The sequence below is a fragment of the Corythoichthys intestinalis genome, chromosome 19 (assembly GCF_030265065.1).
Source record: "Corythoichthys intestinalis isolate RoL2023-P3 chromosome 19, ASM3026506v1, whole genome shotgun sequence".
NCBI lineage: Eukaryota > Metazoa > Chordata > Actinopteri > Syngnathiformes > Syngnathidae > Corythoichthys > Corythoichthys intestinalis.
In genome coordinates this window covers 26241971-26254090 of record NC_080413.1, presented here as the reverse complement: position 1 = coordinate 26254090, position 12120 = coordinate 26241971, and the positions used below count along the sequence as shown (strand labels likewise).

Below are 12120 nucleotides of genomic sequence, written 5' to 3'. Positions count from 1 at the left end.
AGTGGCTTAAAGACTCGCGACACATTCGACATATTGACATAAAATAAATGCTAACAGCCCAGTTCTTTGCTCTTTTAACAAAGAATTGAGACTGTTTTACGTTCATATCTATAAAGAATTGATGGATTTACGCATTTATTCACTAGAATTTTCAACGTAAAAATCTCTTTGTCTGTGTTTCCACTCGGTCAGCTTTGACAGAGATAGGCCCCCTATTAATTGCCCCCCTGCCCCATCAATATATTTATGAAGTCTATGATATCAATTATTTGTAATAAGGTTTATGTTCTCGTTACTTTGTTCTCAGCGGTCTTGTTGGAATTTCTCTCCAAAAATGCTCTCAGTAAATCTTTTTCTGTCCAGGTCTTCTTCCTGGCTGCATTTGGGTCCACCTTCTCAGCTGGTTCCTTCCTCAATGGCTTCGGTGTAAAAAAGGCCTTGAACGCATGAAAGGCTGCTTCTGCACCGGACACTGGCGGTTTTGTGGGCACAAGTGACTCTGAGGCGTCATCCTCAGTTTTAAGGTCTTCTATCTGTAGTTCTTGACATCTTTCAGTCATGTTCTTTGTGGTTTCTGCCTGTTCTTTGGTAAGACGTTCCATCATCTCCTCGCTATCATCACTTCTTTTGTTGGGGTTCAGCAACAGGGATATCTGATCCAGGAAACTTCCCTGGTTTGTTGTCTTTACTCCTTCAGTTAAAGGTTGGATTTGAGACATCGCGTCACACCCAGGCCCGATTGCGCTCTTTCTGAGCACATGAAGACCAGTAAAGAAGGCAGGAAGCTGGACCTGTTTGTCCGTTGGGGAGTCTGAGGAGAAGGTGGCTCTGGAGAAAGCGGATCCAGGTGAAGGGACATTGTTTGCAGATGATACGACAGCATCTTGACTGTCTGCGGATGGACTGTTTAGCGTCACAGTTCCCTCAAATTTGGGGTTTTCCTCTGTCCGAGTCACCGTAATCAAGACCCGTTTAGTTTTTGGAACTTTTTTAATTGCAAAATCTTCACTGTCAAAATCATCAAAGGTGCTGAGTTCCTCAGTAGAACTCTTGGTTTGCACATCCAAATTGCTTCTCCTGCTGTCCTGGTTAGAGTTTTCTGTAACATCCTGCATCTGTGCATTACAGGCACTGTCTGGATTTGTGCATTTTGTTTTTCTCAAACAAAGTTCATGCTTTGTTATTGTAGCCTGACCTTCATCCTGAAAGATTGTTGCCAGGCTTTGACTTTCAGGAGAGTTAATAAAGGCACAGTGAAAATGACCGGATTGATTTATTTCAAACTGCTGTCCAACTGTAGAGGAGATATTTTCAGTTTTTACAGAGGTAATTTGTTCACGATTTATTGTATCATCACCTTCCTCTGCGGTACAAGACTGAACGTTTTCCTCCTCTGTTGAGTTATTTCCTGTTTCACCTTCCAGGTCGTAGGTCAACTTTTCTTCTCTTCCAGCGTAAAATACAACGTACGATAAAGAGTTATTACCATCCGCCAGTGGAGTTGCTTTAAAACTCGTATCCGTCTTTTTCTTCAGATTTATTTTCAGATCAGCGTTCTCCTCTGTCCCATTGACATTGGGTTCTTCTGGAATGGCCCTGAAAAATGTGAGGACGGGTGACTGCAACTCCATTTAGCTTTAATGTTGGTTACATGGAGGGGGAAAAAAAGTAAAAAACAAAAATCAGGTCAAAATCAGTTTTCCTTTCCAGAAGCTCACATCTATAATGTGGTAATCTGAAAATAGATGTGTACAGGAACCCCATATTTACATACTCAAGTCTTATTGAAAGGCACACCTGTTCTGTGCAATACATGTACATCCATTCATTGAACTCCCATCTTGAAGCAAACAATTCATTGTCTTAGTCCTAAAGAGGTAACGGCTCTTCATCACAAGGGGTTGCCAATGATAGGAAACAAACAAATTCACTCAGTGATGGAAAACTTCCCACATCCTTAAACGTAACCTGTTGAAAGTTTTCCGTGGGATGCCCGCTGGTCTACTGCACTCCATCAACAACTCCTGTAGAGTCCTGTGTCGAGGCCAGCGTCGCCTGCCAGTGGCTGTCACCATGTAAGACGACAACCTGGTACACTTGTGAGAAGTAAGTTAGAGAAAGCCACGTGGAACACATTGAGGGAGGCCACACCTACAGCTGGAGGAGGCGAAACAGGGCTGCCCCGGATCACTTGTTTGAACAATTGGTTTGACTAGTTACGGCCGGGAGGTTTCACAGCTCCCGTGCATGTGTTGTGCTGCGAGGAGAGGCTAATCTGGACCTTTCAGGGGCGTAAAACTCTCTACGTCATGCCTCGTTGAAACTGGGGTTAATCTTAAACAGAATCCAAAACACTTCTTAAAATTTAGCAAGTGCATGTCAGTGGTTTTTAAACATTTTACATCAAATACTAAGTATCATGGCCAAGATTAAATTACAATAGTGCAGCAAGCCTAAATATTCTGGGGGAAAAAGGCAAATGTTGTATTTACTTTTTTCAAAGACATAGTTTCGACATACACACCCCTGTTAAATTTTGAGTGTGTGTGTGTGTGTGTGGGGGCGGGGGATACTATAAATCACTGAGTTTATAGTACTATTTATAGTTTTGAGTTAAATGATATTACCGTAATTTTCGGACTATAAGGCGCACCTGACTATAGGCCGCCACCCACCAAATTTGACCGGAAAACAAAATTTGTTTGCAGACAAGCCGCACTGGACTGTCCTGACTGTGTTATTATGGGATATTTACACCAAAATATATTAATCGGTAACACTTTATTTGACAGCGGCATCAAACCCCTTTCATAAGACCAAATGAACCACAATGAAGCTTTGAACCAATTGGCTGCAAAGCTTCATTTGACCATCACTGCCCCCTTATGGGAAATAGTCAACCTATGCTGCCACCTGCTGTCAACACTGTTGTCGTCCAACATGCTTCCTAGCATGCATTGCAATGCTACAGATGTAAATAACAATCAAAATTCATGTTCTGTGCTAATTATTTCTTCAGTTACTGTTCCAGTAGTTTCATTAATTGCTAGTTATGGTATTTGGTAGCACTTTATTTGACAGTGGCGCCACAAGAATGTCATTAGACAATCATAATCGTGACATGACAATGTCATGAGCATTAATGAATGTTTAAACAGATGTCATTTCGTGTCATCCGGCAAATGATCTCTCTTTTGAATGGATGTAAAAGATCCGAGCTGGCCATAAATTGAGTTAGTGACATAATTTGCCAGATGACACTAAATGACATCTGTCATAAGCATTCAGTAATCCCCATGATAGTTTCATGTCATTGTTATGACAGTTTTATGACAGTCTTATGACAGCACTGTCAAATAAAGTGCTATCTATTAACCCAAATAAATCAACAAATAAGCCGCACTGGACTATAAACCAAAAAGAATATAAGAAATATAGTAGCAGTTTATGGTCCAAATATTACGGTATTCCGAAAAGTTCCTCAATATTTGAGAACAGTTCTAAAACATTGAATGTGAATCTTTCGTAGTTTATGTTGAATTACAACTGAACTGTGCTTTATAAATCCACTGAAGTGGACCATTAGAAGGAGGATGTGTACCGCTTGTGGCACTCATACCAAACAATGAACCACTGGTGTATGTAATAATAAATAGCATTTACATTTATTGGTGAAACATTAATACATCGTTGAAAATATAAAAGTACCATAATACCATAATCATTCATTCATTCATTCATTCATTCATTCATTCATTCATTCATTCATTCATTCATTCATCTTCTGAACTGCTTACCCTTACGAGGGTAAAAGTAACGTATTGAGACGTAAAATGAATTGTGTCAATGAATACAGAATTATCGAGCTAGCCCCTGTATTCTAATTGTGCTTTGATGTTACGCAGGCACATTCAATGTCGTGTTGTGCATTAGCGTACCATCATCCATAGACTTGCATCATCACATATTTAACAATTTAAAACATTAATAACAATTATTAAAACATTTTTCTATTTTCTCACAATGTCAGATGAAGATGTATAATCTTACTAAATGGATTTAAACATCACACCACTTATTTTCCTTACAACCCGTTTACTTCATTGTCACATGTCAGGTCCCACCCTTGTTTGCGCACATTTGACGTTATAGCCAGCAGGTGAGCGACAGACGCCGCTATCATTGTTTTTCTAGCATACACAAGTAGTCATCTCTGATTGTGATCTTTATGCCAGAGTCTCATCCAGAAATATTGTTGTTAATAATTTGATGTATACAGTCTTGGGGGCATGAATTAAGTCCAACAGAGGGACATTGTGGCCTCATGGAACAACATTACAAATTTAGTGAACGTTGTTGAGCAAACATATGGCATTAAAGAGCCTATCAAACTAAACAAAGTATATACAAAGGCAATTTTTTTACTCAAATAAATAGCTGGAGTATATGAAAATATATTTATTGTTCTTTCAAATTTGTTATTTTATTATAATACTATTTTACAGTAAATCCACGTGGTTTCAACTATGTTAAAACAGTTTCATGATTGTGTTGTACTCTCATTTTAATTGTTATTACAAAACTTGCTCTTACTCAATATGGTTTCCTGCTCAGGGTTTAAAAAGTGCACTCACAGTAATAAAAATATTGCTGTCCCCAATGTATAATAAGATCATTCCTAACACGTCTTACAAAGTCTGCTTAGTAAACAAAACAACTGTGAGCATAATAACTCATTTGCATATACATATGACAGAACACTTTGCACTGGCACACAATGTTCAAGTGAAAATAATCCCTAACCCTGAAAAACAATATGACTCTTAGTTTGTGTTTAATGCAAAGTGCCTAGATGGCTGCATTATATACCCCGTTACATAACCACAGGGAACACAAACATTCTTTGTTGCCGTCCTAGGCCATTTCTTGCATGTAAACTGCTCTAAGGCGTCGACCGCCTATGAGAGAGCAGCAGCTATATGAGTGTTTGTTACTGTTAAGAGGATTCAGTTTTAACGAGGACTTTCATCTTAATGATGTTGCTTGATGCAGCGGCATTATTATCTGAAGGCATTTTTAATATGCCATAGGTTCAGGTCGGTATCATTTATACAACCTATTAAATCAAAGTGATAAAAAAGATTACAGACACATTTTTCAATGCACCTTGCCTAAAATTTTGTGTCGCTTGAAATTCCCTTTACATGTTTGCGACTTTCAAATCTTAAATCCTCAACAGGATCACGTGATTATTTTTTCCTACTCCATGAAGGATGCTTTGTAATTAACAATGACAGGTCAAGCTCATTATGCTACTCACCCTAAGCTCTGGGAACACGGGAGTGGGCGTCCTGCTGATATCATCCTCGGGGGCGGTGATACGCAGGAAGTCGATGAGCTTAGGTCGAGAGGGGTGAGAGAACCACCTGCAGAATGTCAGGGAGTCCTCGATTTCCTGCTGCCAGACATCCTCCTGTTTCAGCAGAGCCTCATCTGGAGAAGACAAAAGCAATCACACAGACAGAAAGAACAAAATACACCAATAAGTGGTGGATGAAGTACTCACTTTTTTTTTTTTTACTTCTGTAATATTAAAGATAAGGAGCAAAACAGTACTTAAATAAAAGTACAAGTCTCTAAGAAAAAGTAAAAGTAAAAAAAGTAAGTACAAAAAGCACAAAAGTACAAAAGTATTTGCTCTGAAAATTACAAGTAAAATGTAAAAGTATTTTCTCCCAATGAAAAACGTGTTATGATAATAGTAATGAAAAAAGATACCTGAATCAATATTCAAAGAAAGAACCAAAAAAATTCATTGACTGCTCATTTTATTTAAAACTGTGCAAAACAGAAAAAAACATGTAATAAAATTGACTGCACTGTAAGCAGAAGCTAGCTCAAAAAAAACTACGGTATAAGAATGTGCAGCATCCATATGAAGGCGCATTGCGCTCACTGTTAGTTTTTATAGGTCAATTTCTTGTTCACCTGCCTAATCTTGCCTGTACACGTGTTGCTGCCCCTAGTGCTTAATCATGGTATAGTTGCACAGAGGTTATTGATTGCGCCGGAGGCAGGAATGATGAAAATGAAACGTTCAATTCACAATGAGGAATAAAAGACATACAAACAAAAGAAACGTGAAAAGCAGGCAACAGTTTGAAAAGTAGTGGAGTACAGATAGGTGCTGTAAAATGTAGTGAAGTAAAAGTAAAAAGTACCACTTCATATTTGTACTCAAGTGAAGTACAGATGCACAAAAATGTACTTAAGTACAGTAACACCAATGTTCGAGGTCTGCTAGAAAGATAGTGAGAACAGGCATGAAGGAACACAGCGTCATAAAAAGTTACCGTAATTTTCGGACTATAGGACGCTACTTTTTCCCCTAATTTTGAATCCTGCGGCTTATTTGTTGATTTATTTAGGTTAAGAGACAACACTTTATTTGACAGCGCTATAGTAACAGTGCAATAAGACCGTCATAATTATTATGGCACCACTGTCAAATGTGTTACTAAATACCATAACTTGCAATTAATGAAACAAGTGGAACAGTAACTGAAGAAATAATTAGCACAGAACATGAATTTTGATGGTTATTTTCATCTGTTGCACTGCAATGCATGCTAGGAGGCATGTTGGACGACATCAGTGTTGACAGCAGGTAGCAGCAGAGGTTGACGGTTTCCCCCAATGGTGCAGTGATGGCCAAATGAAGCTTTTTGAATTAATGAAGCTTTGCAATCAATTGGTTCAAAGTTTTGTGGTGGTTCATTTGTTCTTAAAAGAGTTTTATGATGCCACTGTCAAATAAAGTGTTATTGGTTAATATCTTTTGGTGTAAACATCCCATAATACAGAGATGACAGCTGCGGCTTATAGTCCAGTGCGGCATATCTATGAACAAATGCCGTTTGACGAATTTCATATATCACTCACAAAGGTTTCATTCTAACAAAACAATTTTAATATAACAAATCGACAACCCAAGGAAATACAAATTACAGGTTTTATTGAAGATTCAATATATCAAGGCACGAAACAAATCTAAACCTATCCGGCCTAAGTGAAAAAACTTTTTCTACTTTTTCACATATGGCCCGACAGGGCTGTAACCCTGATTTAGTAATAAAATTACCTTCGACAAACTGCATTTTATATTTCATTGGGTTGTCTCTGTCTGATATTAAAATTGGTTTGATGAATTGAAACCTTTGTGTGTAATAAGCATGATAAGGTGATAGATGATATGCAAAAAATAGAGAAATCAAAAAGGTGGCACGTACATTTCACGGCACTGTACTTTAAAAGCGCACTTATGTGCATTAGACAGTAAAAATGACCACAGAATTGTATATGGTTTTCTAGTTCATAAACAGTAATACTCTACAGTATGTGGTCAGTGCAAATCACAGTAAAATACTTTTCCTTCAAATGTTGGAAAAGAATAAGACTGGAAACCTGCTATTCAACAAATATCCATACTTCTGCAATCAGCAGAGTTGAGTTTGGGCTAAAAAGTAAAAATCCTGTGCCTAAAGTAACACCATATTGCCACCATCAGGCCATGGCAGTACAATGTCACATTCGGTTTAAGCCCACAAATTAGAAAATAAAAAATAATCATGAAGTCATTGTCAGAGTCTGAAATTGCAATGCATTGCACCTTTCACAACGCAGAAGACAGACAAAAAGATGATAACAAATGATGTCAGATGGCACAAGTCAGACTTAGTGGATGTCAGATAAGGTGGTATTTACACTATGTGTATGTATGTACACTAAGTGTTTAATTTAACTTGAACAAACAAGATTCCACACCTCGTGTAAATGTGTCATCTTTCCTGTCATTTGTGGACTCTGGCCTTTCTTCATGATACCATTCTTCATATGTTCATTTTGCAGTTAAAACAATTGTAAGTGACAGCGCTCTGGATGAAATTCCTTTTGTTCTTGTTTTGAAGTAATGTTAAAAGTAAAAATTTCAAAATGATTTTCACACTTGTATGAACTTGTTTTCAATCAAAAACAATAACAACAAACAAACATAGAATCAATCTAAAACAAAACAAAAAAAGTGCTTTTTAGAGGCATGTCTGATCATGTATGATTACACAGACACACTGCTTTCAAACCGTCGGGTCAGAACTCCTTCCAGATCAGGTGCCTGTACATAATGCCTGACAACACATGCACTCACACACTTATACCAGTGCATTCATTCGCCCGAAGGAAGCAGCAACAACAGACAAGTACAGAATGAGATTAAAGGTCCATTGAAGTCATTTTAATGATTTGTTTCAAAATGCATGAAATGTCTTTGAAGTGCTGAAAATATGTGTAAAGACTAAAGACTGAGTACTCTTTAGTGCTGAATTTCTCTGTTATAATACTAATAATGAACTGACGCCAGTGAAAACCTTGGTTTCTGGCCTGGCCCTCCCACTATTGAATGATTAAGCGCCACCCCTAGCTAATTGGCGTAATTGCATTTTCCTCAGTCACTGGACTATGAAGTTACAAACACCCTGTCCACAAAATTCATTTTCAATTCATTCAAATATCATTAATGTGCTTTATATAATTTGGATCTTTGTTTAATAATTCACAGTAAAACAGTTGGTTGGCTACGACACAACGCAGCTAAGTAGTTAGTGAGCCAACTATGCCCATACTTATATCTTAATTTGGCGAGATAAAATCAAGTTGTGTGTAAAACTTGGCCAAGAGAAGTTATTCACACAAAGTATGATCTCATGAAGCCTCGCAGGCGTAGAGGTGGGGCCGCGGTGTACCAAAAATTTGGCCAAGATATCTCTCCTTGCCGCTTATGTGCTTATAAAGCCTCGCTGGCATTGTAGATGAATTGCGTAGACATGCATAACAAGCAACAGAAAGCACTATTCATTTCCATGCCGTGACAAGGAGATACACTGGTATGAAAAAGTATCTGAACCTTTTCGAATTTCTCACATTTCTGCATAAAAATCACCATCAAATGTGAGCTGATGTTTGTCAAAATCACACAGACGTAAAAACAGTCTCTGCTTTAACTAAAACCACTCAAACATTGATAGGTTTTCATATTTTAACGAGGATAGCGTGAAAACAGTGACAGAAGGGGGAAAAATAAGTAAGTGAACCCTCTGCCTAAGGAGACTTAAAGAGCAATTGGAACCAATTTTTACCAAACAATTTAAGTCAGGTGTGCCCAATCACTGATGAGTGGTTTAAAGCTGCCCTGCCCACTATAAAACACTCACCTAGTAAGAACTGTCTTGATGAGAAGCATTGTCTGATGTGCATCATGGCTCGGTCAAAAGAGCGGTCTGAAGACCTGCGATCAAGCATTGTTCATTCATTCATTCATTTTCCACGCCGCTTTTTCCTCACGAGGGTCGCGGAGGTGCAGGAGCCTATCTCAGGATTCGTACAAAGCTGGGAAAGGATACAAAACCATCTCTAAAAGTCTAGATGTTCATCAATCCACAGTCAGAGAAGTTGTCTACAAATGGAGAGAGTTTGGCACTGTTGCTTCTCTTCAAGGTGTGGCCATTCTCCAAAAATGACACCAACAGTTCAGCGCAGAATACCAGAGAGGTAAAAAAGAACCCCAGGGTGTCTGTTAAAGACACAATCCCATATCTCTGTGCACACATCAACTATATGTAAAACTATGGCCAAGAATGGTGTTCATAGGATTACTCCACGGAGGAAGCCACAGACGTTTTGGCAAAATATTTTGTGGACGGATGAAACCAAAGTTGAATTGTTTGTGAGAAACACACAACGTCATGCGTGGAGGAAAAATGGAACAGCTCACCAACATCAACACCTCATCCCCACGGTGAAGCATGGTGGAGGGAGCATCATGATTTGGGGCTGTTTTGCTGCCTCAGGGCCTGGACAACTTGCAATCATTAATGGAATAATGAATTCAAAAGTTTATGAGGGTGTTTTGCAGGAAAACCTGAGACAGTCTGTCAGACAGTTGAAGCTAAAAAAAGGATGGATGCTGCAACAAGACAATTATCCAAAACACAGAAGTAAATCAATGTCAGAATGGTTTCAGAAGAACAAAATACACGTTCTGGAGTGGCCAAGTCAAAGTTCAGACTTGAACCCCATTGAGATGCTGTGGCATGACCTAAAGACAACGATTCATGCCAGACATCCCAGGAATTTAACTGAACTACAGCAGTTTTCTAGAGAAGAATAGGCCAAGATAAGTCCTGGTCGATGTGCCAGACTGCCTAAGGGGTGGGGGGCACAAAATATTAAATGTGATGGTTCACTTGCTTATTTTTCCCCTTTCTGTCATTGTTTGCAAACTATCCTCATTAAAATATGAAAACCTAAAAATGCTTCAATGGTTTTAGTTCAAGCAGTCACTGTTTTTTCATCTGTGTTATTTTTAAAAAGATCAGATCACATTTGATGGTGATTTTATACAGAAATGTGGGATATTCCAAAGGTTCAGATACTTTTTCATACCACTGTATTTGATGAACAGTCCGCACTTGTATGTAAAAATGACACATGAACTGGAAATGCTGTTTAGAACTGACTACTTCATCGTATAAGCTCCAGTACAAGAGCTGTGACAGGTAGAACAAGTTACATGGACAATGTGTTGTTACCTGAGTTATCATGATCGACCTCATATTTACTGAGGCATCTGTGCATCTGTGTCTCCTCTCTCCATCTGTGATTTGTCCGATCCAATTCCTCCTTTTCACTCCAGCTGTCGTTGGCTGAACTTGTCCATTTGTGTTGGTTACAGATGTCCTCTCTCTGCTGATTGTATCTCGATGCTAATAATGGAGAGAGGCTGGGAGATGTTGAGGGTCTATTGGAGATTCCTGCACTTTTTGACAAATAGCTTGACATGGACTTGTTATCCTGTGTTGAAATTTGCCTATGATACGATGAAATTCTCACAGGCCCCTTTGCTGTTTCCAAGAGACCATCTTTTTGTTCTCTTTCCATCTTCAAAGTTCGGTGGAGACCTTTACTATGCTCCTCGCTCGAACAACGAAATTCATCAATCACGTTGTGCTTCTTATATTCACACTCTTTATCTTGGAAGCGATGCAGAGCCTCATCATCCATACGTTCACTTTCCATCTCATCCCTTGGGTCATTTTTTTTAATCCAGTTTGAAGTGGTGAGACTCACCCGACTCATGATGCCTTCTATCTCTTCAATCCCACTCATTACACTTGCTGCAGTGGTTGTTTGAGAGCATTTTTCAACTGCCTCATTTTGAGTGTTGAGCTCTGATTTTAGCATGCTTCTTTTAATGTCTTCACTCATTGGTTCCAAATCAACAAGGGAACAAATGTTATCATATTCAGAGAGATCTGACTCTGACCCAGACTCAGCAATATCTTCCTCTCCACACGAGAAAGAACATTTTCTGTCGGCACATGAATATTTCTGGGGGGATAGCTTTGTTCTCCCAGAATGCTTTAAGTCCATTTGATCAGCATCATTTTCACCATCGAACAATGTCATTTCTTGCCTCAAAGTGGTAGCCATGTAAAGGAAGTGCCTCTCTTCTTCAAGGAAGTTATCCTTTGTAGGACTGCTTATCATCCAAAATTCAGGTAGCCTTCTCAACTTTGGAGTCTCTTGTGGAGAAGTCGGTGTCCCCTTAAAGTTACACAAAGGAATACCGGTGTAAGCAGGTTCATCTGTTGTCCTTTCGCTTAGAATCCCTGCAGATTTTGGTAAACTATTTGCGATTGTCTTGATCCCTATGCCTTGTTGGTTGCCCATGTTAGTAAAGGTCTGGTAGTCAGAACACTGCAGCAACAACTCTTATAGCCACACTATTTCAAATGAGACGGTAAGCCTGAATTTGTCTGCATAACTGAGTTTGGCTGTCTCTATTGGACCCTCCTCTGTATACAAGGAGGTAAGTGGAGGTTGGTAGTCTTGAAGTTCATTTGAAGAGGAAGCTGGACCCCTGCTGAGGAATAGGCTCTTATTGCTGAAGGGAATGATGATTCCTTGAATTCATCATTGCATTTAACAGTTCTTGTGCCACTGTGCTCCAGTATGACACCTGGCACACACACACAAAAAAAAACAAATAAGCTGCATTTAGAAATC

General features: G+C 38.9%; 1 protein-coding gene across 1 annotated transcript in view; it reads right to left on the bottom strand.

Moving 5' to 3' along the window:
- fmn1 (formin 1) overlaps nucleotides 1–12120 on the bottom strand; it is a 44453-nt gene that overhangs the window by 31899 nt on the left and 434 nt on the right. The window contains exons 2-3 of the mRNA XM_057823453.1: nucleotides 10644–12073; nucleotides 5321–5493 (exon numbers count right to left, since the gene is read on the bottom strand). Of these exons, the coding sequence (XP_057679436.1) occupies nucleotides 5321–5493; nucleotides 10644–11784 (1314 nt within the window). The 5' untranslated portion in view covers nucleotides 11785–12073. The remainder of the gene's footprint in view (nucleotides 1–5320; nucleotides 5494–10643; nucleotides 12074–12120) is intronic.